A 27,957-nucleotide genomic window follows, 5' to 3' on the forward strand; every position below is an offset into this window, starting at 1 on the left:
TGGCTTTAAGAAGTTTATTTAAAACGAGGGACGCCTGAAGTTAGTTTTGTACCTCTATGACAACACACGGGAGCTCACTGGCCCTCTCCGCTGCCCCTTCTGGAACAGGAGACTTGCCCCACGACCCCCAACCCAAAGAGCCGGCCTGAGGTCCTTCCCATGAGCAGCAACTGTGGCTAATCCGGTTCGACTCTCCCCACACAGCACCTGTAAAACAGGATTTCCAAGGACTACTTTCTTCCCCAAGGGATCCAAAAAGAGATGAGCTGAAAGAGGAAGACTATTCTTTCTCCTGATGCAGAAGCAAGAAACTAAACCAACACAAAATCCAACCCAGGGGCGGCCATGTCCTCCCAGGCCACAGCCGCGTTCAGGTAACTCTCCTCTCTCATCCCGGAAGAAAACAAAGAGAAAACAGGGCTGGTCTTTAAGAGCTGTAATTTCTCCAGGTGGAACGAAGTATTTTTAAACAGACCAGAGCCAGAACTGGGCTGAGAGCGCCTGACTACTGAAAGGGCTTCTTTCCTAAATGGGACCTTTGATGTTTATCAAGGCTTGAGCTCCAGCTGAAACTCTTCCCGCAGCGGGAACACTTGTAAGGTTTCTCTCCTGTGTGAACTCTCTGATGTCGATTAAAGTTGGATCTCTGAATAAAACTTTTCTCACAGATGGGACATTTATAGGGTTTCTCTCCTGTGTGGATCTTCTCGTGGTGACGCAACCCCGAGAAGTCGCTAAAGCCTTTGCCACAGTAATCGCATTTACAAGGCTTCTCTCCCGTGTGGATCCTCTCATGCTTCACAAAGTCAGAACTCCGCAGAAAGGCTTTCTTGCAGGTGGGGCACTGAAAGTATGTCTCTCCGGTGTGAGTCCTTTGGTGAAAAACCAGCTGAGAATTCCTATAAAAGGTTTTCCCGCACTCCCTGCAGGTGGGGAGTTTCTGGGCCATGGGGGCTCTCGGCTGCCCTCTCGGGGAGGCCTCCCTCCTCTCCTCCAGCCACGGCAGGGAAAGTTCTTCTGGATGGGGATTAGCCGGATGCGGTTTCCCAGAATTCCTTCCGTGGGGCGAGAGCTGGCCGACTGGCCCCTCCCCCTGCAAGTGTTCCAGAGCCCCGGGGAGACTGTCCCCTTCTCCAAAGCATCTCGGTTCATCCTCACTGAAGAGGCCACCCAAGGAAGCCTGCGAAGGTGCCTCTCCTGACGCTTGACAGGAGACATCGGAGGCTTCCTGGCCTCGACAATTTTCCAAATTCACGTTCTCTTTGTCGTTCTCTTGCCTGTCTCCTGGAAGAAGAAAGAAGATCTGAAATCGTTCCATCAATGGGATGCCCTGTTTTCTAACCGGTATGTCAGGAAAAGGGTTGTCGTGAAACACTAACGCTTCTTGTCAAGAGGGCATCAGGGAGTGAGGAAGGATGCTATCATCCAGCCCGAGTGCCTAGCACTCACTGCTGGGGTCCAGGCTAAGAGATCCGGCACTAGAGCCGAGGAGAATGTCTGACTGTGGAGGGGGCACACAGGGGGCCCTGCCCCCGTAAATAAGCAGCATGCATTTCTTGAGATTTTCTTTTTAAGTCATCTCCACACCCAGCATGGGGCTCGAACCTACAACTCCGAGATCAAGAGTCGCAAGCTCCACGGATGGAGCCAGCCAGGCACCCAGAGCGGCCTGCATTTCTTAAGGCCCGGGGAAACCAAGTGTATTACAGCAGTGTGTTCTTCTGAAAAAGGATTCGTTTTTACCTGGTTCTACAGAAAACATGAGTCTGATCACTAATAAAAATTTGGAGAGAAAAACAGAAGAAAACCAGACTAACCTCAATCATACCACCCACAGGGAACAATGGTGATTATACATTTCCTCCCTGTGTCTGTTTGATCCATGCATGTCTACAGTTTATATACATGGTTATGTATGTACGCATGTGCTATTTTTTCTTTTTTTACATAACTGACATCATATCGTATACACCATTCCATACCTGGCTTTGTGGCACTTAAATTGTAAACAGCACTATTTACCAATTTCACATGGATTCTCCTATTCACAAGTCACCTAAAACTTCATGAAATGCATTAATGTGTCACCTTACTGTGTGGCTTTAATGCACAGTGAGGGTACAGCACAGACATGGGTCCCTCAGCCTGTGCCTCAATGCAGCACTCACCTGTGTTTCACTAACTCAGATTAAGTTAAAACATTGTGTTTCTCGGGGCACCTGGGTGGCTCAGTAGATTAAGTGTCTCAGGGCTTTGCATTCGAGCCCCACATGGGGCTCTGCGCTCAGCGGGGAGTCTGCTTCTCTCTTTCACTCTCCCTGCATGCACGCACTCTCTCTCCCTCAAATAAATAAAAAACTTTTAAAAAAATAGCCTGTTTTCCTCCTAAATTAAGTTTTTGGTTATTACCACTAAACGATACATAGCATAAAGGCCTTTATTTTGGTAGAAGAATTTGTTTCCAACTTTTGAAAAATTACTTTCCTCCTGCAGATCTAAGGAAGCTACGTACCTTTCCTTTCCTGTATTAGTGTCTTCAAATTATCTGCGAGAGACCCAGGAATCTGCCAACAACTTAGATCTGAGTTGCTAATTCACAGAGTCTTAGAACACATTCCTCTCAAATGACAAAGGTACTTTTCCTCTTGTCTTTAAAGAAGTCTCTGTAAATACCACTTTAAAGCAGAACAACAGTCCATCGCGGAGTCGTCACCATTAACACCTAAGACAAAGCACAGGACTTCCTGAAGGAACCCTCCTACTGTGGAAATGGAGGCTGTCTGTTGGCGGTTTCTGCTGCAGTCTTTCTCCGTCCACACTTCTGACCACTTCCGGTTCCCTGAAGTCTAAGTACCATGTCTGCAAGCACGAACGCTCCTCCTGAGGTTCCTGACACTGACTGGCCACTCCATCTCCAGAAGGACTATGACCCCCTGCCAGGAGCAGCTGCGCTAAGTGAAGGAGAGCATTCAGTACTTAAATACTGACGATTTCTAAGATACTGGCCACTGAGAGCAGTCAAAAGAAATAAGGTGTTCGTTATAAATTTTAATTCCTTAGTTAATAAAGGATGAATTTTTTCATATTTGTGAGCTATTTTTCACACAAGACTGCTGCCCATTTTTATTGAGAAAGTCATTTTTTTTCTTATTAACCTGCATGAACTCTCTCTATATTAAGAAAAATAATCATTAATCCGTCGTGTTAATGAACAATGTTTTTCACCAATTTAGTTACCTTAGTTTTCTTTGGGGTTATTTATGCATATGGATAAGTTGTGGCGTGGTTTTATTTTTCAATATATTCAACTCTTATCACTTTTCCTTAACTGTTTTCTTCCGTAGCTTTTATACTGATAAAATCTTCGCCGCTCCAGATGTGAGACAAACAGTCACCCATATCCTTCCTTACTATTATTTTCACATTTTATATCTTTTTCTCCAAATCTAAACCAACTGATGAAAAATCCCTGCCCCCATGAACCTGTGCTCCCTCTTCCTCCACCACACGCTAAATCCCCGCACAGACCAGTGTCCCTTCCGAGGCTCCCTTTTCTGTTCCATCAGTCTGGGAGGCAATTTTTATATAACCCCTCATTTTGATGACTTCACCTTTCTAAAATGATGGATTCTTTCTTTTTTTCTTTTTTTTTTTTTTTTTTTTTGGAAGTGGGTTCCACGCCCAATGTGGAGCTCAAACTCCTGGCCCCGAGGTGGGGTCACACGCTCCACCGCTGAGCCAGCCAGATGAAACTGACAGACTCTTAATATTTAGAGACCTAATGCTGATGCAACATTCTTCTTCCAAGACTCTTGCGTATTCTTGCAGCATTCTCCCAGATAACGACTGGAGATTCATTTTCCCAAGGAATTTTGTTTGGGAGAGGGGGGTAAATCCCTTGGGATTTTGACAGGCGGCGAGAACAGGGCTTCCTGAGGTTTACTCCCCTGCTGGCCTGCTTTAGGAGCTATTCCCCCATATGGTCAAATAAACAGCACACATGTTCTCTCCTGAGACTTCTGCCCCCTCGGTGTGAGTCCAGATCTGGTAGAATGGCTAACTGTTTTGTCTTTTAGACGGGGCAGCCCTCTCTGGTCCTGTCACTTGTTCCCACACTAATCCGGGACCCATCCCTGAACCCCTGCACCTCTGGCACCGACTTTCCACAGGGCTCCCCAAGCACTCCTTCCAGGCCAGCCTGCACGTGCTACCTCCCTGGCCTCTCTTCCCACGTAGCCTCTCTTTCAGGAACTGACAATGGCATTTCTTTGCCCTTTTATGTAATGCAGGCTAGTTTTATAGATGCTCCGCAGTCTCTTTTAAGGTAAGATCTAATGGGACCATGTCAGCAGGTGGGTTGAAGGAGGAGGGGAAAAAAAAAAGTGGAGAAATGCAAGCTATAAATCACAAATATATCATCATGTATATGACTATGTATGTATCACAAATAAAATCCCCGTGCCAGGGAGCATTTGGGAAATCTCTGTCCCTTCCATTCAACTTCGCTGTGAATCTGAAATGCTCCGGAAAATAAAATCTATGAAAACAAAAATCCAGGGCACCTGGGTGGCTCAGTCGGTTAAGCCTCTGCCTTTGGCTCAGGTCATGATCCAGGGTCCTAGATTCGAGCCCCGCACAGGGCTCCCTGCTCAGCAGGGGAGCCTGCTTTTCCCTCTGCCTCTGTCTCCCTGTCTCTCATGAATAAATTTTTAAAAATCTTTAAAAAGAAAAAATATGTCAAAAATCCTACTGCAACAACCTCTAAAGCAGTGTTTTCAAACTCTTCTTGTCTTCCAACCACAGTAAGAATTATGAGATAAGAGAAAAAAATAAGAGATACTGAGATACAAAACGCACACCCATATTTGGAACAAAAATTTCCTGAAATGCTACCTACCCTAACATTTGATATTTTCTGTCTGCATCCTGATATTTTCTACTCAGTCTTATCATTGCAATTTTTAAATGCTAGTTGCAACCTAGAAGATGATTTTATACTATGCTGATGGGTCCTTAAACGCAGTCTGAAAAATACTGCTCCAGAGGAATCCCTGTGAAATGGTCTTATGATAAATATATCAGAATTAAAACTGTATGTTTCCTTTGATGCTTGCTGTCTCTGTAGTACATTAGCAAAGGAAAATAATTAATTCAATCCCACGGAGGAGAAAGAATGACTTGTCATATAATTGGCATCCCTCGTGCTTTTCTTCCTGCACAGTTCTGGGATCTCTCGTCTGTGGAGAAGGGTGTTGGTGGGGGTGCGTGGGTATGCATGACAGGTAGGTGTCAGCAACTGCACTGTTTGAAACAGACTGCGGCAAACAAAGGGTGATGGCTCCATTACAACAGAACAAGGTCGTGTATCTCTTCCTCTCTAGTCTTTTTTTTTTTTCTTTTAATAAATCTTTTTTTATAAACTTTTTATAAATCTAGTCGATTTATAAAAAGTGCTTGTCGTTGCTGCTGTTTAGTGAAAGTTGGGTGCTTGGCGATTAGTTAAACATGCTTTTCTGTTCTATCTTAATTAGCATTCATTCTGCTAGAACCAGAAGAAAGAAAGAGAAGAAAAACAAAGGAGTCAGGAAGAGACTGCTCTTATGTCACCTTTTTGCAATGGGAATTCGACTCCTATCTGTATCGGTCTCCATCTGTCCTAATCTTATCCTCGGTGAGAAAGCAAGCTGTCAAGGCACACAAGACGGAAGGCAGCAGGTCCACGTGTGGTCTCTGCTCCATGCTCACATATATACGCATCAACAGCCCCATACCAGAAACGAGGAGACCCAACCTCAGCACTCAAACCGGGCTGACCGGATCACGGCTAGTTACAGACAAGCTCATAGACATTCGGTCCTAGTACCTCCCCTTCCACTTCCGATTTACTGACAGGTCAGAAATGAGAGATCACTTACCAGTGCAGGGGGTTCTTGGGATCTTCTCGCTGACATGGAGGTGCAGCCCTGCCAGCTCTTCCCCATACTCAGTTGAAATAGTCAGATCAGACTTGGAATTGGAAACGCCTGGCACACAGAGAGATAACAGGAAGCCTAGATGAAAGGGAAGAACTGAGGACCAAGCTGTGTCCTTCAAAGGTACAACCTGACCATGAAAGGGAAGCACGAAGGATCTGGAAACCACTCAAAAAACTTGTGTCAAGGGGCGCCTGGGTGGCTCAGTTGGTTAAGCATCTACCTTTGGCTCAGATCATGGTCTCGGGGTCCATATCAGGCTCCCTGCTCAATGGGAAGTCTGCTTCTCCCCAGCCCCCTGCTCATGCTCTCTCTCCCTCTCCCCATCTCAAGTAAATAAATAAAATCTTTAAAAAAAAAAAAAAAAAAAAAGGAAGAAAGAAATAAAGATCTTAGAAGGCTGTTGGGAGCTTCTAAGATATATCTTCTGAGATATACGGTGAAGGTCACAAAAAAGAAGAGTGTGGACAGATGACCAGCAGGCCTTCCACACCACCTGGCAGGTGCCAGGCTCGTGACTGGGCCCCGCCAATGGCTGGTGGGACAGTGCGGTGTAGGGGCACAGAGCGTGGACTGTCAGCCATGCTGAGTTCTGTCATAACTCAGCACTCGCAAGCTACGTTAACAGTGAGCATGTGGCTTGATCTGACACTCAGCCATGGTCATCTCAACATGGCGAGACCATCACCTATCTCATAGATTTCGGGAGTTACTATATGGAATGCAGCCGTGACAGTTCCGAGCAGACGGAATCCTTTCAGTACAAGGAAACTCTCACTAAACTTCTGTCTCCAGGGGCGCCTGGGTGGCTCAGCTGGTTAAGCAACTGCGTTTGGCTCCAGGTAATGATCCTGGTCAGTCCCGGGATCGAGTCCCAAGTCAGGCTCTCTGCTCGGCAGAGAGTCTGCTTCTCTCTCTGACCGCTCACTCTCCTGTCATGCTCTCTCTCATTCTCTCTCTCTCAAATAAATAAATAAAATTAATTAAAAAAAAAAAAAGATAAAGCGCTATCTCCAGTTCCCAGATGTACCCCTCATGCCCTCCCCTCCCCAGGGAACGTGAAGTGAAGCAGTTGTCTCTAAGGAGACACGGGAAATGTCTCACGCCTCCTCCCGTCAGACTAGCACATGCCCTCACCTCCGGACACCATCTTTCCATAGGTCTCAAGCATGAGATCCCAGTACTGCTCCTTCTGCGAGGAATCCAAGTGCCTCCACTGCTCCTAGAAAGCACACAATGCCGTGACTTCACTGCAGGTCTGTGAACCAGCCTTCCCCACCTCGAGGAAAACAGGACCGTGCCCTAGCAGCCCATCCGAAGAGCTAAGGATGGCGGGAGGTGGCTCATTGAAGAGGCCAAGGGCAAAAAAACCTACAGTCTCCACGTCACTATTTCTTGCCCTGGTTAGAAAACAAGTTTTAAGGTTCTGGATTATTTTTTCCAGTTGCACACATTTAAGACTAAAGGGCATAGAGAGAAGGCACAGGCCTTTTCTACACTGTCCTTTAGTTTTTTCTTTTGACTCAGTGCTTATAGTAGAGGTCTTTGAATGGTAAGAACCTAAGAGTCCCAACATTTCATTAAAATCTGGACATTCAAGAGGAAAAAGAAATTAAAAGGGAACGTGTTGGAAATGCAAGAGCAAATCAGCAAAATGGTGGCAAAAGCCCATGAGGACGTCAACTGCGTTGTCTCCAGGACACAGATCAGTGGATTCCAGGCAGAGAGACGGACACTGCCTCCGTGCACGCTTGGAAACCCCCCAACGGTTCTGAGTTTAAGTCTAACATTAGACCAGTTTTTCCTCCCACTTAGTGGAAAATCGATGGGTTCTCGATGAGAACAAGATGCGCCCCTATTATCCCCAAAGCATGTCCTTCTTTGCCTAGGAAACTGGAGAGCAGGGGCTCAAAACTGGGAACTCTGCCTAACTGGGGTCTCCTGTGAATTCAAATTCCAATCTTGCCCCCAAGGAGCTGACTGTTAGAGACTTGGTCTGTACAGAGGTGGGATTCATGAACAGCACAGCCCTTGGAGTCAGACACAGGGGCCTCCTGTGTGAGCCTAAGTCACATAAGCTTTGCGTCTCCATCCTTACTTGATTAGAGCATGAAACACGAAAGCTAACAAGTAAGGCATCACTTGTTTTCACAGCATGTTGTAGTCTTCATTCACAGCATTCAGCTGTTTGTCGAATGCTTTGTGTGTGTACATACACACACACACACGCACGCACAAGTCTCTAAGACCTGCCCCTCCTAGCGCATGAGCTACATGAGCTCCTGTGCTTTCTCCATCCCCACGACAATGCCCAGGGCAGAGAGGGCACTCCATGTATGTTGTCTGGGAGAAACAAAGCCCTTGGCAAGTAACTCCTCAGGAAGTGATACATTTATTACCGTTATTATCTTACACATGGTCTATGGGATACTTGGTCTCCCAGACTGTCCACCAAGGGTTTGAGAATTAAGGGGTCCTGTACGCTTTCAGGAACCTCAAAGCCGATAGCCATCCATTATTATCACAAACTGCTAGCTACGGGGGGCAAAAATGAGGAGGACGAATAAGAAAATGAGATCCTCCTACGAACAGGTATACTCAGGGAAGCCATTCTCAGTCTTAAATCAAGTCTTGCCCCACAGCACACAAAAGGGAAGCGAAGACCTGAAAAAGAACGAAGATACCAAAAGTCTGCAATGAGCAGATACTAAGCGAAAATTTTAAAAAGCAAAAGTTGGATTATTTTTTTTTCTTTTTATAAGATAAAAATGTGAAAAGTGGGGGCTCCTGGGTGGCTCAGTTGGTTAAGTGTCCAACTCTTGATTTCAGCTCAGGTCACCATCTCGGGGTCTGAGATCGGGCCTGTGTGGGGCTCTGCTAAGATTCTTTCCCTGTGTTCCTCCCCTTGCTCATACATAGCTTTCTCTAATATAAATAAAATCTTTTTTTTTTTTTAAGTGCAAAGTGACTAATTTATTTTGCCATATACTTAAGGATTAACTATAACCACATTTTTCTAAAGATTTTATTTATTTATTTTTCAGAGAGAGAGAGAGAGCACAAGCAGGGAGTGCAGCAGGCAGAGGGAGAAGTAGGTTCCCTGCTGAGCAGAGAGCCCAATGCAGGACTCGATCCCAGGATTCCGAGATCATGACCTGAGCCAAAGGCAGCGGCTTAACAGACTGAGCCATCCAGGTGTCGCTATAACCACATTTTAAATTTGTATTTTAATAATAATAATATAAAGGAATTCATAGAGTTGTGAGCTTATTTTCTTGATCTGTGAGTGAAGCTACCTTAACAGCCTGCTGAAAAGAGCCAGCTTGAGCAAATAACCAGTTTGCTGAATATAGGACCCTTCGACCTTCCCTATCAGAAGACACTGACCCTTGCTCTGGTGGCCACAGAGAGAGTAACGGGGCCACCAAGCACGGGCGAGACTGCTCGGCTGCCCGGCCTGCTGGACACATGGCCGGTTCTATGGTCACCAAAATGGGAGCCCCCAAGGAGAGTACAAGTCAACAGAGAGTGCAGCCCCCCAAATCCCCAAGAGCCACAACCAGTTCATTCAAAATTCAGAAAAGATGCTTCAGGAGGGCTCTAAACACCATATCTCCACATGAAGCCACACACTCACTCAAGGAACTGCCAGGAAGCTGGGGGTGCATGAAGCAAGCCCTGACTCCAAAAGACAAGACACAGCTGCACCCGTCTTACCTTCTTCCTCATTTTTATAAACAAAGAAAATACAAAATCTCAATTCCTACTCCAGAAGGACAGAACGGTGGACTCTGATAAAAAAGTAATCTTTCTGTGTGGAGACAGCACCACCTTGTGGGCCCAGGAGACACTGCACAATGGACTAGCGCAGAGTTCCACACACAGGACTCCTTTCCAGAAGCCGGAAAGCACAGGACTGAACCTGTGTGAGGCTCTAACTCAGTCACGGTGCCTAACAACGAAGGACCACTGTGCAGGCAGGCTACCTCATTATTCTGGCATTACTCACAAATCTCCCAACCTGTAGAAAACAGCAGAGGGAATGATTCCATCTATTTTAGTATCTCCCTCCCTTCACAAAGCATCCATTAAATATCAAGGTCCTTCCGATGCAAATGGCTTTTGTTAGGAGTTTGTTAGAAGTTAGAGGTTGGAGCAGGGATGCTGGAATTGGACAAGAGTGACTTTTGTTTGGGCTGAGTGGCTATCAGTTATCTGCAATGTAGGGAAATACACACACACACACATACACACACAGTGTTGCTGAACATTTTTAGTCTTTTGATTTGAGCTATCCAAACCAAGTCATGTACCGTTAATGCTTAACTCTACGGGTTCAAGTATGTTAAGAAATTGTTACAGACCTTTCACACAGATACTCTGTACTTACTACAGAGGCAACAATAATCCTCCGTGTCTCCTTGAAATGTCTCACAGAATACCCAAATCGTTGTCAATAGGAAACCTCCTGCCTAAAAATTTGCTTTCTAGGTCTCTGGAAAGTAGGAAGACAAGTATCCCTGAGTCACTAAAACTGTGTGAAGCAGATCTTCTGGTTTCTGTATCTCCAAGCCTGGGAAAGCTGAGGCTCACACCTGGCCTGAGCATCACACCAAGCTCCACCTACTGGCTTCCCTACCTTGACCTTCGCTCCAAGTACCCCAAAGGCAAATCCAAGAAGGGTTCCCCATGGTCTGAAACAATGCTTTGATCAAGATGTACAGGTTCCAGAAAAACCTTGTTTTTAATCAAACCAACTTTTCTGAGTTGTTAATTTAACTACGTGTTCAAAATAAACCTGTTCCCAAACGTGCTCACAGCCAAGATGGAGTAACAGAGGCCGGATTTACCTTCCCACAGCAACAACTGAAAAGAGGACACAGTGTGTGACACAATGGTTCACAGGCATCATATGCCAGGCAGAACAGAGAAGAGATCCCTGAAAGTGAGGAAACGAATGAGGGGAGGGAGCCCTGCATTGGCCAAACTTGCTGCCTGGAGAGAGCAGCCCAGGAAGCAGAGGTGGGGGGGCCAGGTAGAGGCAGACAGCCTCCTCCACCTTGAGCTGGCAGAAGGAGCTCAGAATTTGGGGTGGTGAGGGCAGTTATAGTTACCAAGACAAAAGACCAGAGTGGGGAGCTGAAAAGAGAAAGAGCTCCAGAGATGCATACAGAGTTCCCCGTAAGTCTGGGAAAGATCCCCCGAAAGAAGCAGAGGAAACAGAGCTTGGATGGTGCTGGAAACAGTTATTTTCTACCAGCCAGAGTGGAAACCTTGTACATCAGGCAGCATCAGGAAGAATATATGAAAAGGTATTGCTGGTAGTGGGAAAAGTATAAGCCCAGACTAAAGACTTCTCTGGTGCCGTAACACAAATTACGTCCAAGTAACTCAACCACATGCCAGAGCAAAATTCAACAACATTTAGAGGAATGTCAAAACACCCAGCACCCAGCAAGGTAAAATTCACAATGTCCGACATCCAGTCAAAGGTTGCTGGGCACACAAAGGAGCAGGAAAACACCTCAAAATGAGATCAATCGATCCATCAGAAGTGACTCAGAAATGACACAGATGATAGAGTAGTAGACAAGGACATTGACACAGATGGCAGAGCCACATCCTACATGTTCAGGGCGGTGTAGGAAAGACCCAGCATGTTAAGTACAGACATGAAAAATATAATGAAGCCCCAATTCAAACTTCTAGAGATGAAAACTATACGGGATGGAATTAACAGTGGATTAGACTTTGTGGAAGAGAGGATTGGTGAACCTGAAGACATATAAACAGAAACTATCCAAAATAATACAGTTTTGTTTTTTTTTTATTTACATGACAGACAGAGATCTCAAGTAGGCAGAGTGGCAAGCAGAGAAAGAGAGGAAAGCAGGCTCCCTCCTGAGCAGAGAGCCCGATGTGGGGCCCGATCCCAGCACCCCAGGATCATGACCTGAGCCAAAGGCAGAGGCTTAACCCACTGAGCCACCCTGGCGCCCCAAAACAGATTTTTTTTTTTTAAGAGAGAAGATCATCAGTAAGCTCTGGGACAACTCAAGAGATCTAACAAATGTCACATTGTCATTCTATACACCCCATAGGTGTTATTCTCAAAGTCTACAAAGAAGTGGAGAAGGAAGGGAGACACAAAACAGTTGAAGAAATACTGGCCAAAATTCTTCCAAACTTCTTGTAAACTATAAGTCCACAGATCCAAGATTTCCAAAGAATCCCAACTATATGAGACATGAAGAAAATGACTCTCAGGTCCATCATAGTCCAACTGTTAAAAACCACTGAGAAAATATTAAAAGAAGAAAACTTACACGCAAAACAACAAAGGGAAGAGTCCAGATGGCATGATTCCATTTTACATACAATTCTAGAAAATGCCAACCAATGTATGGTGACAGAAAGCAGCTCAGTGGTGGCCTCGGGATCTCAGGACTGGGGGAGTGTGTGGAACAGGAGGGTCGGATCGCAAAAGGGCAAAAGGAAACCTTTGGGCATAACAAGTCTGTTTATCATCCTGACTACGGTCATGGTTTCACACATGTGTGTACATGTCAAAAACTTACCAAACTATACACTTGAAGTAACTGCAGTTTGCTGTTTGTCAATTACGCCTCTGTAAAGCTGGGGGAGGCCACCTGTCCCACATTAAACAGAAGCATTCAAAATCTCAGACTGACTCCTATGGGCAAGGCCTAGACCAGGATATGAAGCAGAGCCTTTTCTCAGCATAACCCAAGGAATAGGAAAAGGGAGAAACAAGAGGGCCACTTCTTCCAGGACCCAGATTCCATTATCAGGATAATTGCTAAACATTCTGCCTCGAGGGAAATGCTGAGACTTGGGTTTCATTCCATGGGTATCGTTCTTGATGTCCTTCCCCTCTGCTTCTGAGAACATGTCCCCTTTCCACCCTCCTGACTGCTGACACCCTCAAGCCCGGCTCTGGGGTGAGAGAGGCAGGGAAGCCAGCTCACCGGGGGTGCTGCTTGGAGAAAGGAGGCTCCGAAGTCCTGGTCTCTGACGAGCCTTTCCTCTGGTGGGGCGGGACATGGGGCAGCAGTCATCGCTAAAGGGAGGAACAGAAAGTTTGGAGATCAGAGGTCATTTCAATCTGCTCCCCGCAGGGCATGGATTAAAAACTGTCAAAAATGAGAACTAATGCATGTCCCACCATCCATGATGTCAAGATTCACGTTTACCTCCCTAAACACCCCAACTCCCCAGCCTTGCAAGCAGCCTCACCTGTATTTTCCCCTTCCTTCCTTCCCCTTTCCTCAGAACCAACATTCACATGGTCTGGCCCAGTCACAAAGGAGATTCACAGACTGAATCTCCAAATCAGAGGGATTCAGTGGATCCACCCTGTTCCAAACTTTCCAGAGATACCCTCATCTGAGCAGCCTCTCATTTTCAACTCACTCTGAGGCCCACTAACCACAATCCCCAAAACTCCCCAAGAAAGCATCACACACCACCACGAGTAACTGAACTGCTTCTCACCTAATTCTTGTTCCATGTCAGACTCCTCTTTCACGGTCTGGCTTGGAGGCTCCAGAGGCCTGCAGGGTGAGTCCTGAAGCCCCAGCTCCTGAGGCCCCATTTCAAGATGACGCTCCACTTCCCCCACCTGGCAGCTTGCAGATTCCATCTTCTCTGACAAGATTTCCTGTCCTAGAACCTGGATGCTGATCTAGAGACCACATATTACTAATTACCAAAAGATCTAGACTGAGGGGTTCTCAGAAAGAAATAAAGAAACTCTAGAAACATAGAAACAAAGCTAAAGCTCTATAACAGATAATAAGGCAGTCATTTGGGACATGGAGTAGGGGAAGAGAAAACCAACTTCTCTGTCTAGACCAGTAGGAACCTGTGAGGAAAACATCCTGAGAGGGACCAAGAGCTGAGGCCTGAATTGGGCCTGGGAGACCCTGAACGTGCTAGTAGTGATGTGTTTCTACTGGATAGTCTCCACCAATTAAAACTCAGGTATCCTTTGAACAACTTCTCAAACACTTTTGTATAAAGATGGAATGGGACAAGAGACTTTATCTTCTATTTTTAAGGATGAGAAAGTGTTCATTCAGAGTCTTGGAATTAGGGGAGCTATGGGGATATACTGATGTGGTATAGTAAGAAATATGTATTTCGTCTTTGTCCCAGGTTCCTGGCAGAGTTCCTAAAACTCTTGGAACTGCCGAAACAACAGGAGTGATAGGAGCAACCTTTTTATTCATCATGAGCCCCTTTCAACCATTCCTGAGTTTATGCTAAGAAGGTGACACTCAGTGGGCCCCCAGACAGCCTCGGGATAGAGGCTGGTCACCATAGGAACCAACCAGGTGACCAGAGGACTGAACCCACAGCCCCAACCCTCTGCCCCTGAGAAAGAGAGACAGGCTGGAGATGTTCAATCAACAACGGCTAATGATTATCATGCCTAAGTAATGAAAGCTCCCCCAAATCCCCTGTACGATGGGTTCAGGGAGCTCCTGAGCTGGCCACACAGAAGGGCTGGGAGGATGGCCCAGAGATGCCAGGGAAACCTCCTCCTCAGAGACATGCTGGGGAGTTAACAAACCCAAGGAGGGGGCGGTGGGAACCTCCACACCTACAGGCCATCAGTCTCAATACAGCTGGCCTGGCTGACTCGAGCTTGGTGTCTGAAGTGGGAGCAGGCTGGTGAGACCAACCCTGATCCCACTGGGTCTGCCCACCCGCGAGTATCAGTGTCAGATCTAACCGAACCATAAGACACCTCGCTGGCATCGGCGAACTGGAGAACTGGAGAACTGGTGCAGAAAACCACCCCCACGGCTGAGGGTCAGAAACAGGACAACACACCCGGTAGGGGTCCCAGAGAAGCCCCGTGCGTCCCTGGCAGCTTCAACCCTCTGCTTACCCACTGCCACAGTCTCTGCGGGTCTCCCTTCAAGCTCTCCACAAGGGTCACCACCTCCTCCCCGCTGCCGGGGCGCTGTTTCCGCACCCACATCTGGATCTCCCCAGGCAGGATGGTCAGGAACTGCTCCAACATGAGGATCTCTAGGATCTGCTCCTTCGTGTGAACCTCTGGCCGGAGCCACTGGAAACAGAGCTTCCGCAGCTGTCTCAGTGTCTCGTGGGGCCCAGACATCACCTGGTAACGGAACTGCCTGAAGAGCTGGCGAGCGGTCTCGGGGTTAGAGAGCTCCCCTCGAGGGCCAGCAGCTGGTCCAGAGAACGGGGCATCCTCGGCCTTCGCCAGGGGTGGCGGCGGGACCAGGGCCTGCCCCAGCTCCACGGGCATCCTCTGGCTTGGCAAGACCTCTGAGATGAAGTGTCTTCCGGGCGGAGCTGTCGCCGGGACGACAGGGTCTTCACTGAGGCTCTCAAAGGGTCGCTAGAGAGGGAGTGAGAGCCAGGGCTGGGCAGGAGAGGGATATATGATCGGTGAGAAAGAAGGCACATGCCCCACCAAGCAAATATTAATACTCTCTAACCTGGCATCACCAGCCTGAGCATTTGACAACATTCCCTCCCAGTCTTCAAACGTGCAAACCAGGCAGAAAAACTAAATGCACCATGTGAACCATTTTCACTAGAGGTTTCCAAGCCAACGGCTCTTCTGCACCCTTCCTTATCTGCATAGGTACGTCTGCAGACTACAAAGTAAAGCTAAACGAAGACATCTAAGCCCTAGAAATAAAGGCTAATGTTGAAATAATCTGATGCTTCTGTAATAAATAGGAAGATGAAGAAAACAAAGTGATTTTTCCCCCAAAAGATGCAATGAAATTTCTAGGTGATCTCTTTTGAGTGCCACATGGAAAACCAGACTATTTGGGAATTTAGGAAAACCTGTCAGAGCTGAAATTTTCAAACCTGGGCTTAAAGGAGACATAGAACAAACAATGACTACCTCAAAAACATTCCTTTGGCCTTGAACTAAGTGAGCACTCCTTTATGGCGACTGGTATAAAAATGTAGAAGACAGTAACTAAGACAGGGAAGAGAGAAATATTAAATGACACAGTTAGTATTCGGAAATGTTTAAAGAATCACGTACTATTTCAAGTTAACTTTCTTGCATAAGATCCTAATGTTGGCTCATTGGGTCAGTCCTGGAATGTTATTAAAGAGCTACGGGTCATCATTTCTCCATAACACTAACCACAACAATAAAAACAAAATGAACACGCAAACACACCCAATCACTTCATCTGTCTGGCCTAATCAGAGATCAGCATAACACTCCGGCTTTTTAAAAGTTGCTTTCTGGGGCCTGGGGGGATGGGGTAACTGGGTGACGTGATGTAAGGAGCACTGGGTGTTACATACAACTGAGGAATCCCTAAACTCTACCTCTGAATCTAATAATACACTAGATGTTCACTAGCTGAAATTAAATTTTAAAAAATAATAAAAAGAAAAAATAAAAACTGCTTTTTCCGGGGCACCTGGGTGGCTCTCTGGTTAAGCATCCGACTCCTGGTTTCAGCTCAAGTCATGATCTCAGGGTCACAAGATCGAGCCCAGCGTCAGGCTCTATGCTCAGCATGGAATCTGCTTGGGATTCTCTCTCCTTCTCCCTCTGTTCTCCATCCCTGACTCGCTCCCACACACTCTCTCTAAAATAAATAAATACATGGTAAATCAATAAATAAAGTTGCTGTTCCCTCTCTATGCGAGGTTTATAAGAGAGCTGTTGCTACAGGGTTAGGACCAAAAGAAATTCAAAATGCCAGGCAGTGATGAGAGGTATCAGTTTTGACCACTGAGAATGGACAGACCTCACTAATACCCAAAGCATCTTGAGATACCAGAAAGGTGGCATGTTAGGAGTACATACCATATCCTAGAATAAGACCTACTCTAAACCTGCCCTAGTAGAGCCTAAAGCCAAGCCTCAAAATAGACCCGCAGTGGAAACCCAGTCTTAAGCAACCATCAACTAAACAGAGGCTGCAGGCCTCAGGATCCACTGTGGGCTTTCCAGAGATCTGTCCTAACAAGATATGAAACCAAGCTAATTCGGGGCACGTGGGTGGCTCAGTCAGTTGGGTGTCTGCCTTCAGTTCAGGTCATGACCCTGGGGTCCTGGGATTGGGTCCCACATCCGGCTCCCTGCTCAGTGGAAAGCCTGCTTCTCCCTCTCCCTCTGCTGCTCCCCTGCTTATATGCTCTTCCTCTCTCTGTGTCAAATAAAGAAGTAAAATCTTAAAAAAAAAAAAAAAAAGCTAATTCGAGTCAAAGGTGATCAGTGAGTAGCTCAACTGCCTGCTAGAACAAAACTCAATACTCAATACTCCTCAAAGGAAGGTCACAGAACCCTTAGCATCTACAATGTGCCACCCACAATATCAAGATGTAACCCAAAATTATAGGACATTTAAAAACATGAAAAGAGCACCTGGGTGACTCAGTTCGTTAAGCAACTGCCTTCAGTTCAGGTCCTGATCCCAGGGTTCTGGAATCAAGACCCACATGGGGCTCTCCCTGCTCTACAGGGAGCCAGCTTCTCCCTCTCCCTCTGCCTGCCACTCCCCCTATTCATGCGCATGCTCCCTCTCTGTCAAATAAATAAAATTTTTTTAAGAAAAGGAAAAATATGAAAGAGAAGCCAACCCAAAGATGGTCCAAGGACTACAAGAAAAATGTAGTCATAATGAGAGAAGAGATAGGGACTTTGTACAGAGAAATAGAAATTACAAAAAGAACCAAATGCAAATTCTAGAAAAAGAACCATCAACCTGGATTTCCAGACTGAGTAAAAACATCTTTCAAAAATCAGAATTAAAATAAAGACATCCGCTTTCAGAATGTGTTCAAAATTGGGGCATCTGGGTGGCTCAGTTAAGCATCAGACTCTTGATCTCAGGCCAAGGACTTGAGTTCCAGCCCTGTGCTGGACCGCATGCTGGGTGTGGAGTCTACTCTTAAAAAAAAAGTGTTCAGGGGCACCTGGGTGGCTCAATGGGCTAAGCTTCTGCCTTTGGCTCAGGCCATGATCTTGGGGTCCTGGGATCGAGCCCCACATCGGGCTCTCTGCTCAGCGGGGAGCCTGCTTCCCCCTCTCTCTCTGCCCGCCTCTCTGCCTACTTATGATCTTCAAACTTAACCATCAACTAAACAGAGACTGCTATACACAGTACATATAAACCAGTAGTTACCACAAATCAAAAACCTGTAATAGATACACAAAAGATAGTCAGGAATCCAAGCAAACACTAAAGAAAGCTATCAAACCAAAAGGGAAGAGAGCAAGAGAACTACAAAATAAGAAAATAACAAAAGAGCAACAAATATATAACTATCAACTATGCCTTCAAATGGTGTAAATGTTCCAATCAAAAGACATAAAGAGGGGCACCTGGGTGGCTCAGTGGGTTAAGCCTCTGCCTTCGGCTGGGGTCATGATCTCAGAGTCCTGGGATCCTTGCTCTATGGGAGGCCTGCTTCTCCTGCTCCCACTCCCCCTGCTTGTGTTCCCTCCCTTGCTGTCTCTCTCTGTGTCAAATAAATAAATAAAATCTTTAAAAAAAAAAAAAAAGACTTACCAATATGCTGCCTCTAAGAGGTCACTTCAGACCTAAAGACACAGACTGAAAGTGAAAGGATGAAAAAACATATACCATGCAAATAGAGTGAAGAGAAGAAAAAAAAAAAAGGCAGGGTAGGGCACCTGGGTGTCTCAGTAAGCTAAGTATCTGCCTTCAGTTCGGGTTACAATCCCAGGGTCCTGGGATCGAATTCTGCTTCCGGCTCCCTGCCCAGCAGAGAGTCTGTTTCTCCCTATTCCTCTGCCCCTTCCCGCTGATCGTGCTTGCACGTGCATGTGTGTGCTCTCTCTAATAGATAAAATCTTAAAAAAAAAAAAAAAAAAAAAAAAGCCAGGGTAGCAATAATTATATAGGATAAAATAGACTTTAAAATAAAGACTATAACAAAAAGACAGAGAGGGCATTATATAATGATAAAGGGATCAATACAAGAAGAGGACGTAACAACTGTAAATATTCATATGCCCAACACAAGAGATAAATACATAAAGCAAATATTAACAGATATAAAGGAAGAAACTGACAATCATGCCACAATAATAAGGGACTTTAACACCCTATTTACATCAATGGAGACATCATCCAGAAAATCAACAAAGAAACTGGCTTTGAACAACATACTTGACCAGACAGAACTAAGAGATTAATATACAGAACATTCCAGAATATTCCATTCAGAAACAGCAGGATACATTCTTTTCAAGAGTACTTGGAACATTCTCCAGGGCATATCACATGTTAGGCCACAAAACAAGTCTCAATAAATTAAAAAAAACTGTTATCATATCCTGCATCTTCTCCAACCACAACAGTATTAAGCTAGAAATCAATAACAAGAAAAAAATCCAGAGTTGCCTGGGTGGCTCAGTCATTAAGCATCTGCCTTCACTCAGTGGGGAGTTTATTGGAGATTATCTCCCTCTGTCCCTCCTCCCACTAGCACTTGTGCATGCTCTCTGTAAAATAAATAAATATTTTTTAAAAATTGATAAACCTCTAGTCAGATTCATAAACAAGAAAGGGGGGGCTCAAATAGGTAAAATTAGAAATGAAAGGGAAAAAGTAACAACTGAATTCACAGAAACACAAAAGATTACTGAAGAATATTATGAAACAGTATATACCAACAAACTGGACAACGCAGAAATAAAATGGATAAATTCTACAAACATACAACCTTCCAAAACTAATTCAGAACTAGAAAATTTGAATGAACCAGTTATTAGTAATGAAAATGAATTAGTAATCAAAACACTCCCAACAAACAAAAGTCCACAAGAAAATGTGGCAAATTCACAGGCAAATTCTAGCAAACATTAAAGTAGAGTTGAGGGGCGCCTGGGTGGCTCAGTGGGTTAAAGCCTCTGCCTTCGGCTCAGGTCATGATCCCAGGGTCCTGGGATAGAGCCCCACATCTGGCTCTCTGCTCTGCAGGGAGCCTGCTTCCTCGTCTCTCTCTGCCTTGCCTCTCTGCCTACTTGTCATCTCTGTCAAATAAATAAATAAATAAATAACATCTTTTTTTTTTTTTAAAAAGTAGAGTTGATAACTATTCTTCTCAAACTATTCCAAGGGTCCTGGGATGGAGTCCCACATTGGGCTCTCTGCTCAGCAGGGAGCCTGCTTCCTTCCACACACCCCCCCTTGTGATCTCTGTCAAATAAATAAATAAAATCTTAAAAAAAAAAAAAAAAAGCATTCAAACTGGTAAAGAAGAAGTAAAACTGTCACTACCTGCAGATGACATGATGATATACATAAAAAGCCCTAAAGTCTCCATCAAAAAACTATCAGAACTGAAAAATGAATTCAGTAAAGTTGCAGGCTACAAAATTAACATACAAAAAAATGCTGTGTTTTCATACACTAATAAAGAAATAGCAAAAAGAGAAATTAAGAAAACAATCCCATTTACAACTGCACGTTAAAAAAAAAATAGCTAGGAATAACTTTAACCAAGGAGGTGAAAGACTTACACTCTGGAAACTATAAAAGACAGGGTGCCTGGGTGGCTCAGCGGGTTAAGCCTCTGCCTTCAGCTCAGGTCGTGATCTCAGGGTCCTGGGATCGAGCCCCGCATCAGGCTCTCTGCTCAGCAAGCAGCCTGCCTCCCCGCACCCCTGCCTGCCTCTCCCTAGTTGTGATCTATGTCTGTCAAATAAATAAATAAAATCTTAAAAAAAAAAAAAACACTGTAAGACATTATTGAAAAAACTGAAGACAACACAAGAAATGGAAAGATACAGCACACTCATGAACTGAAAGAATTAGTATGTTTAAGAAGCCCAGACTACACAAAGCAACCTACAGATTCAATGCAATCCCTATCAATATACCAATAGTATTTTCCACAGAACTAAAATAATCCTAGGGGCGCCTGGATGGCTCAGTGGGTAAAGCCACTGCCTTCGGTTCAGGCCATGATCTCAGGGTCCTGGGATCGAGTCCCGCATCGGGCTCTCTGCTCAGTGGGGAGCCTGCTTCCTCCCCTCTCTCTCTGCCTGCCTCTCTGCCTACTTGTGATCTCTCTCTGTCAAATAAATAAATAAAATCTTTTTAAAAAAATAGATAAATAAAAAATAAAATAATCCTAAAATTTGTATGGAACCACAAAAGACAATAGCCAAAGCAGTCTTGAGAAAGAGCAAAGCTAAAGGTATCTCTGCTCCAGGATTTCAAGATAAACTACAAAGCTATGGCAATTAAGATAGTACCGTATTGGCATAAAAACAGACACATGTATCAACAGAACAGGATAGAGAGCCTAGAAATAAACCCACATCCATATGGTCAATTAATCTACAACAAAAGAGGTAAGAATATACAATGGGGAAAAGCGTCTTTTCAATATATGGTGCTGAGAAAACTGGACAGTTACATACAAAAGAAGGAAACTGGACCACATTTTTTTTATGATCTTATTTATCTGACAGAGAGAGAGAGCATGAGCAGGGAAGAGGGGCAGAAAGGGAGAGAGAGAGAAACAGACTCCCTGCTTATGCAGGGCTCCATCCCAGGACCAGAGCCAAAGGCAGAAAGGGAGAGAGAGAGAAACAGAGTCCCTGCTTATGCAGGGCTCCATCCCAGGACCAGAGCCAAAGGCAGATGCTTAACCGACTGAGCCACCCAGGCACCCAAAACCGGACCACTTTCTTAGAATATAGATTGAAAATAGATTAAAGACCTAAAAGTGAGACCCGAAACCATAAGACTCCTAAATGAAAACACAGGCAGGAAAATCTTGGGGCACTGCCCTTAGCAACGTATTTATAGGTATGTCTTCTCAGGCAAGGGAAACAAAACCAAAAATAAGCCACTGGGACTACCCCAAAAGAAAAAGCTTTTGCACAGCAAAGGAAACCACCCACAAAACAAAAAGGCAACTTAGTGAATGGAAAAAGAAATGCATAAGTGATATAACCAATAAGGGATTACTATCCAAATATACAAAGAATTTCTACAACTCAACACCAAAAAAACAAACAATTCAATTAAAAAATGGTCAGAAAACCTGAAGAGAAAATTTTCCAAAGACCCACAGATGGCCAAGAGATACAGAAGAAATGCTCAACATTATTAATCACCAGGAAAACGCAAATCAAAACCACAATGATACCTCACAATGGTTAATATAAAAAAACACAAGAAATAACAAGTGTTGGCAAGGATGTAGAGAGAAGGGCACCCTTGTGCACTGCTGGGGGAATGTAAAATGGCGCAACCATTGTGGAAAACAGAAAAAAATTAAGAAGTAGAAATACTGGGGCACCTGGACGGCTTAGTCAGTTAAGTCTGCCTTCGGCTCAGGTCACAATTCCAGGGTCCTGGGATGAAGCCCTGTGTCAGGCTCCCTGCCCAGCAAGGAGTCTGCTTCTCCCTCTACTCCTTCCCCTGGCTTGTAATCTCTTGTGCGCTCTCTCTCTCTCTCTCTCTTGCTTGCTCTCTCTCAAATCAATAAATAAAATTTTTTTAAATTAAAATTTAAAATTAAAAAAAATTTTTTTTAAAGTAATAGAAATACCATATGAGCCAGTAACTTCACTACTGGTATTTATACAAAGAAAACAAAAACACTAATTCGAAAAGATAAATGCACCCCTATGTTTACTGCAGCATTTACAACAGCCAAGATATGGAAGCAAACCAAGTGTCCATTGATAGATGAATGGATAAAGATACTGTGTACATATACGATGAAATATTACTCGGGCATAGAAAAGAATGAAATATTAACCTTTTCTGACAACATGGATGGGCCCAGAGGACACTGGGATAAGTGAAGTAAGTCTGACAGAAAAAGAAAAATACCTTATGATTTCACTTATTTGTAGAATATTAAAAAAAAAAAAAAAGAATAAACAACAAAAGCCAGACTCTTAAATATAAATGTTTGCCAAAGGGGAGGGGGGGTGAGGGTTATGAGCAAAATAAATAAAGGGGATTAAGAGATACAAACTTTCAGTTATAACAACTTATACAGTATATACAATCAAATCACAGAGGAAAAACACACCACAGAGAATATAAATAATGTTATAACAATGTATGGTGAAGACAGTTATTGTAGTGAACATGGAGTAATGTACGGAATTGTCCAATCAGTATGTTGTAAACCTGGAACTAATAGAACTTTGTATGTTAACTCCATTTTAATTTTTAAAAAATACTTTTTCAGAAAAATAAGCTAGGAGAATTTTTCAGCAGTGATTTTTTTATAAAGATTTTATTTATTCATTTGAAAAAGAGATAGCGAGCATGAGGGTAGGGGGTGCATATGGGAAGAAGGAGAAGTAGGCCCCCCACTGAGCAGGGAGCCCAACTTGGGGCTCGATCCCAGGACCCCAAGATCATGACCTGAGCTAAAGGCCGGCGCTTCACTGAGTGAGCCACTCAGGCACCCCTCAACAGTGATTTGTACTATAAGAAATGTTAAAGGACACCTTTCCAGTTGAAGGGAAACACAGATCTACAGAAAGATATGAAGATCTCCAAAAACGGTAAATATATAAATTTTTATATATATATTTATATATATGGTGTATAAATATAAAAATACTATGCTTTCACTTCTAACTTCCTTAAAAGGCAACTCACTATTAAAATCAAAAATAACAACAGCATGTACATAGAACATAAGTAGAAGTAAAAGATATGAAAACAGCACAAAGGAGTGAGTAAATGGTAACAATCAGGTAATTACACTTATGAGTTGTTAAATGAGGAAGGAATAGGAAGTGGGAAGTGATACCTAAATGTCAGGTGACAAACTGGACGTGTAAAGGTGTTAAATAAGAGGCAGGAATGAGAAATGTAAATTGTTTAGGATAAAGTGGTATAAATATTAAACTCTAATATGTTAAACTCTGATAAAGATACATACTGGTAGCTGTAAAAATATTATACGAAGTGCAGCTTAAAAAACCAATAAAGGAATCCTTAAAAAAACTATCTCGGAATACAGTAAGATCAAGAGAATAAAACCCAGAAAGATCAACAGGAAAAAAAGAGAGTATGGTCCACTAACACACAACTGTATCGGTAATCACATTAAATGTAAATGGACTAAACATCTGAATTATAAGATTACCAGATTTAGAAAAGTAAGACCTAACCAGAGTGCCTACAATAGAGATATTTAATACATAAAGACACAAAAGTTTGGAAATAAAACAATGGGGGAAAAGACATCCTATGCAAACAGCAAGCATACAAAAGCTGGTATGGTTATATTAGTATCTGACCAAGAGACTTCAAGAAATAAAGAAAAAGAGCATATCATTATGATGAGTCCAATCATTTAGAACCCAAAACCCAATATGTATATGCACCTAATATCAAGTCTAAAGGGACAAATCCTCATAGCTGATAGAAAGCAAAGACCAAAAACAAAAACAAAACAAAACAAACAAAAAACAAAACAGTAAGGCTACAGAAAATCTGAGCATTATAAACCAACGCAATCTAATGGCCAGACTTGACAACTGCAGAACACACATTCATTTCGAGTTCAAGTTCATATGAAACATTCACCACATGCATAAAGAAGAAAAGACTGGAATCTCAATTGCACCCCAGTGCAATGAAATTAGAAACCAGTAACAAAGATACTTAGAAAATGCCAACATACAGAAATTATTAACTAATATAACCTATGGCCAAAGGAAAAAATCACAACAGACATTAAAATGTTTTCTTTTCTTTTTTAAAGATTTTTATTTATTTATTTGACACAGCGGAAGAGAGAGAAGGCACAAAAACAAGGAGAGCAATAGGGGGATATGAAAAGGGAGAGGCTGCCGACCCCCTGCCCACCCTACCTACCACCAGCAAGAAGCCAGACTTGGAGCTCCAACCTCCGACCCCAGGATCCTGACCTGAGCAGATGGCAGACACTTAACTGACTGAACCACCCAGGCACCCTGAAAATTAAAATGTTTTCATATTGAATGATAGTGAAAACACAGTATCAAAATGTATAGGTAACCGCTAAAGCTCTAGAGAAAAAAACGAGTTTTGAATATGTTAAAATACTAAATAAGGGGCACGTGGGTGGTTCAGTCAGTCAAGTGTCCCACTCTTGATCTCAGGTTTGTGAATTCAGGCCCCGCATCCCTGGGCACGGGGTCTACTTAAAATAAATAAATAAATAAATAAATGGGGTGCCTGGGTGGCAAACTTGATTGGGCAGCCTACTCTTGGTTTCCGCTCAGGTCAAGATCTTGGGGTCCTGGGATCAAGCCCTGCTTCTGGCTCCAACCACTCAGTGTGGGGTCTTCTTGGGCTTTCTTTCCCTTCCTTTCCCTCCCATTTATGCTCTAAGATAAATAAATAAAAATCTAACAAATAAACACATAAATATTAAATAAATACTGGATGAATATACAAGCATCCTTCATTACCTAAAGCTATTTGGCTCCCGAGTTTCAAATAACAAGTAGAAAGATTTCAGATGGCAAGAGACTGATGGGTGGACTCATTCAAATTTATTTGCTTCCTGAATGAAGACAGCAGTTCAGATAACATTTAGGGGAAATTATAAATCTTATAAAATATTTAAATCTGATTTTAGTAATTATATCCTAAAAAAATTCTAAGAAAAAAATGCCTCAATTATTCTAGATTAAATTATAGAGGGTAGTTTCTATTCCAATGACTTCATGAGTATCTGCTCCTGTTACGAAAAATGTTTCAAGCAATCCCACTTGTATAGTTGTTATTCAACCTGTAACCAATCAGCGTGAACTTAAAATGTACCCTTAGGTAAGTATGCTTACCATACCTATGCATACAAGTAGCCCTTTGCTGTGTACCCCATACTGACAAACACTCTTTGCTGAAGCAAACTTCAGTCAAGTCAAGGGAGTCCTCTTTTTGACAAGGCCTGGCCTTTCAGGTCTGTCCTTGACCCTTTTAGTCCCGTTTTAGCAAGAACCTCGCTGAGTCCTGTGTAGAGGGAAAGTCCCTCATCTCCGATAGCTGGTCAAATTCTCCATCAACCATGGTGTCTGATCGGCCCCCACACCTGAACAAATTCCCTATCACACCAGCCCTGACTTCTGCAAAACTCCAGGCAAGTCGATGTCAGCCACAGTTCCCTTTGCCCCGGATGCTTCCTCTTAGTCATTTTCCATCCGCGGACCCCTCGCTCCCGCCCCCGCACCGGGGCTCCTTGGCTGTTTAATTCTCCATTCCTCCTTGCTGCACCGTGCAGCCCGGTAGCTCTCGGTCCTGCAAACCCGCATTGCAGCAGCCCGCCTGAACAAACGCTGCCTCGCCGTCTTTAACGAGCATACGAGTAATTTTTCCCCCAACACTATGTATCAGCTCCTTATCAGGCCCCGTTCCTGCCATTGCTAATCCTCGCAAACCCCCTGCAAGGCAAGTATCAGAGTTGACTGATTGGGAACCTCGGGAGGCTCACAAGGGGCGGCCGACTTGGAACCCACGAAGCTCCAGGCAAGGCCTGTCTTTTGGGGAGGAGAGCGGCCAACGCTGGGGGACTTGGGGCTGGGGGGCGGGTTTGGGGGCTTTCACAAACGCCCTGAGGCTGGAGGGCTACTGGAATGCGGCATCCCGGAGGCCGAGGCAGCGCTCCCCACCCAGGTATCCTCCACTCTCGCTGCGCAGCGCCCAAAGCAACCCAGAGAGAGAGGCTCCGGGCATCAGCCCACGCGGGGCCCCTCTCTTCCAGCCTCCGGGGAAGGCAGAGGAAACGGCCCGGTTTCGGTGCGGGTCCAGGGGCGCGGCCGAGGAGTCCGGCGCTTACAGCCCGCTCGCGGCAGCGGAGTCTCCACTACCCCACAGCCCCTCGGCCCCGCCACCCCTGCCCCGCACCCGCCGCGTCCCTGAGCCCTCCGAGACCATCAGGCGCGCGTCCGCCGGCGCAGCCGCCGCTCCCGGAGGCCCCACCGAGCCCAGCGCCGAGATAGGAGGCGCCAGGCCCCAACCCGGGTGGCCGCAGCCAGGCCCGCCCAGCCCGCGCGCGCTCACCTCGGCCCGCGACGCCGACTCCAGGCGCACTTCCGGGAGGCGGGCGACTGCGCGCGCCGCCGGCGCCGGCGCTGACGCGAAGGGGCGTGGCCTATGCTGGGGCGCGGGCTCCCATTGGCCGCCCGAGTCGCCCCGCCTCTCCTGCGTCCTCGGCTCCCAGGCCGCTCCCAGTCGCCCTCTGCGGCGCTTGGGTCATTCATTCCAGATTGGTGCGTTTGCTGTCTCGCTGGTCTCCAGTCGCTGCGACGGTCCACCAAGACCATTCCCTTGTCCGTCCCAGACCCTGTGCCGGCTCCGCATCTTTGCGACTCTGCCAGGAGCCCAGACGCTCAGGCGGGGCCTCTGCTCTCTGCCCCTCCCCCCCACTCCATTCCCACCGTACCCCGCCCCACCCCCGCCTTCGGCCTCCCTGCGGCATTTGATTCACCCCGACCTCTCCCCGTCCTGCTGCTCCAGCTCCTGGACGCTCTCTCTCCACTTCCCCGCGTTGGAATGCGGCCAGGTGCTAGCTAACCTGTCGCCTCCCATCCGTCCTTCTGTCTGTCTCCCTCCTTCGGCCTCCCCCAGACTCTCTGCTTCCACATGTGTATCCTCCTCGGTCCCCTCCTCCTTCCCTTTCCCGCAGGCCAGAAGTCACGAAGCGCTGTGGTTTGCCTCCTCTCTCTGACACCGCCCCCTCTCTCCACTCTCCACCTCTGTCTCTCTTCCCCGTGCCTGCCGCACTCCGCCACAGCAGTCGTTTCGTGATACAAAGCAGCGTTGATAAAAGTACCGGGTCCAGATGTGCGAGCCCGGACTCCTATGTGTATCGCATGTGGGCTCAGTTTGGGGCAATTGTCAAACTGCGGTAGCATTCAGGAACGGTTGCAGGGTGGTGCGCTGCCCTGGCCCACGTTTAGAGGAACTGAAGACATTCTGAAGAAACAGGGCTTTGGAAG

The 27,957-nt window shown here is 45.3% G+C and overlaps 1 protein-coding gene across 2 annotated transcripts; it reads right to left on the bottom strand.

The window, feature by feature from the left end:
- ZNF18 (zinc finger protein 18) lies at positions 1–27,360 on the bottom strand. Of its 2 annotated transcripts, none has more exons than XM_004760145.3 (7): positions 27,020–27,360; positions 14,890–15,393; positions 13,488–13,677; positions 12,962–13,053; positions 7,110–7,194; positions 5,916–6,023; positions 1–1,284 (listed from the first exon to the last, which is right to left on the bottom strand). In XM_004760145.3, exons 2-7 carry the CDS (start codon positions 15,274–15,276, stop codon positions 506–508), a joined length of 1,641 nt encoding a protein of 546 aa, XP_004760202.1. In that variant the 5' UTR covers positions 15,277–15,393; positions 27,020–27,360; the 3' UTR covers positions 1–505. The 2 variants fall into 2 exon arrangements, with proteins under 2 accessions (XP_004760202.1, XP_012915739.1); XM_013060285.2 differs by lacking the exon at positions 27,020–27,360 and adding an exon at positions 15,889–15,989.
- Positions 27,361–27,957: the final 597 nt, after the last annotated feature.

This window comes from Mustela putorius, unplaced genomic scaffold, assembly GCF_011764305.1.
Source record: "Mustela putorius furo isolate JIRA1106 unplaced genomic scaffold, ASM1176430v1.1 tig00000695_pilon_pilon_pilon, whole genome shotgun sequence".
Lineage (NCBI taxonomy): Eukaryota > Metazoa > Chordata > Mammalia > Carnivora > Mustelidae > Mustela > Mustela putorius.

What these genes read in the sequence shown, in the direction of transcription:
- ZNF18 (XM_004760145.3), bottom strand. Translation starts at nt 15,276, where the DNA reads ATGCCCGTGGAGCTGGGGCAGGCCCTGGTCCCGCCGCCACCCCTGGCG. An exon ending in TTCTCCAAGCAGCACCCCCG is followed by an intron (nt 7,195 to 12,961) that starts GTGAGCTGGCTT and finishes TGTGCTTTCTAG; the next exon opens with GAGCAGTGGAGGCACTTGGA. An exon ending in TGGAAAGATGGTGTCCGGAG is followed by an intron (nt 6,024 to 7,109) that starts GTGAGGGCATGT and finishes TCTGTGTGCCAG; the next exon opens with GCGTTTCCAATTCCAAGTCT.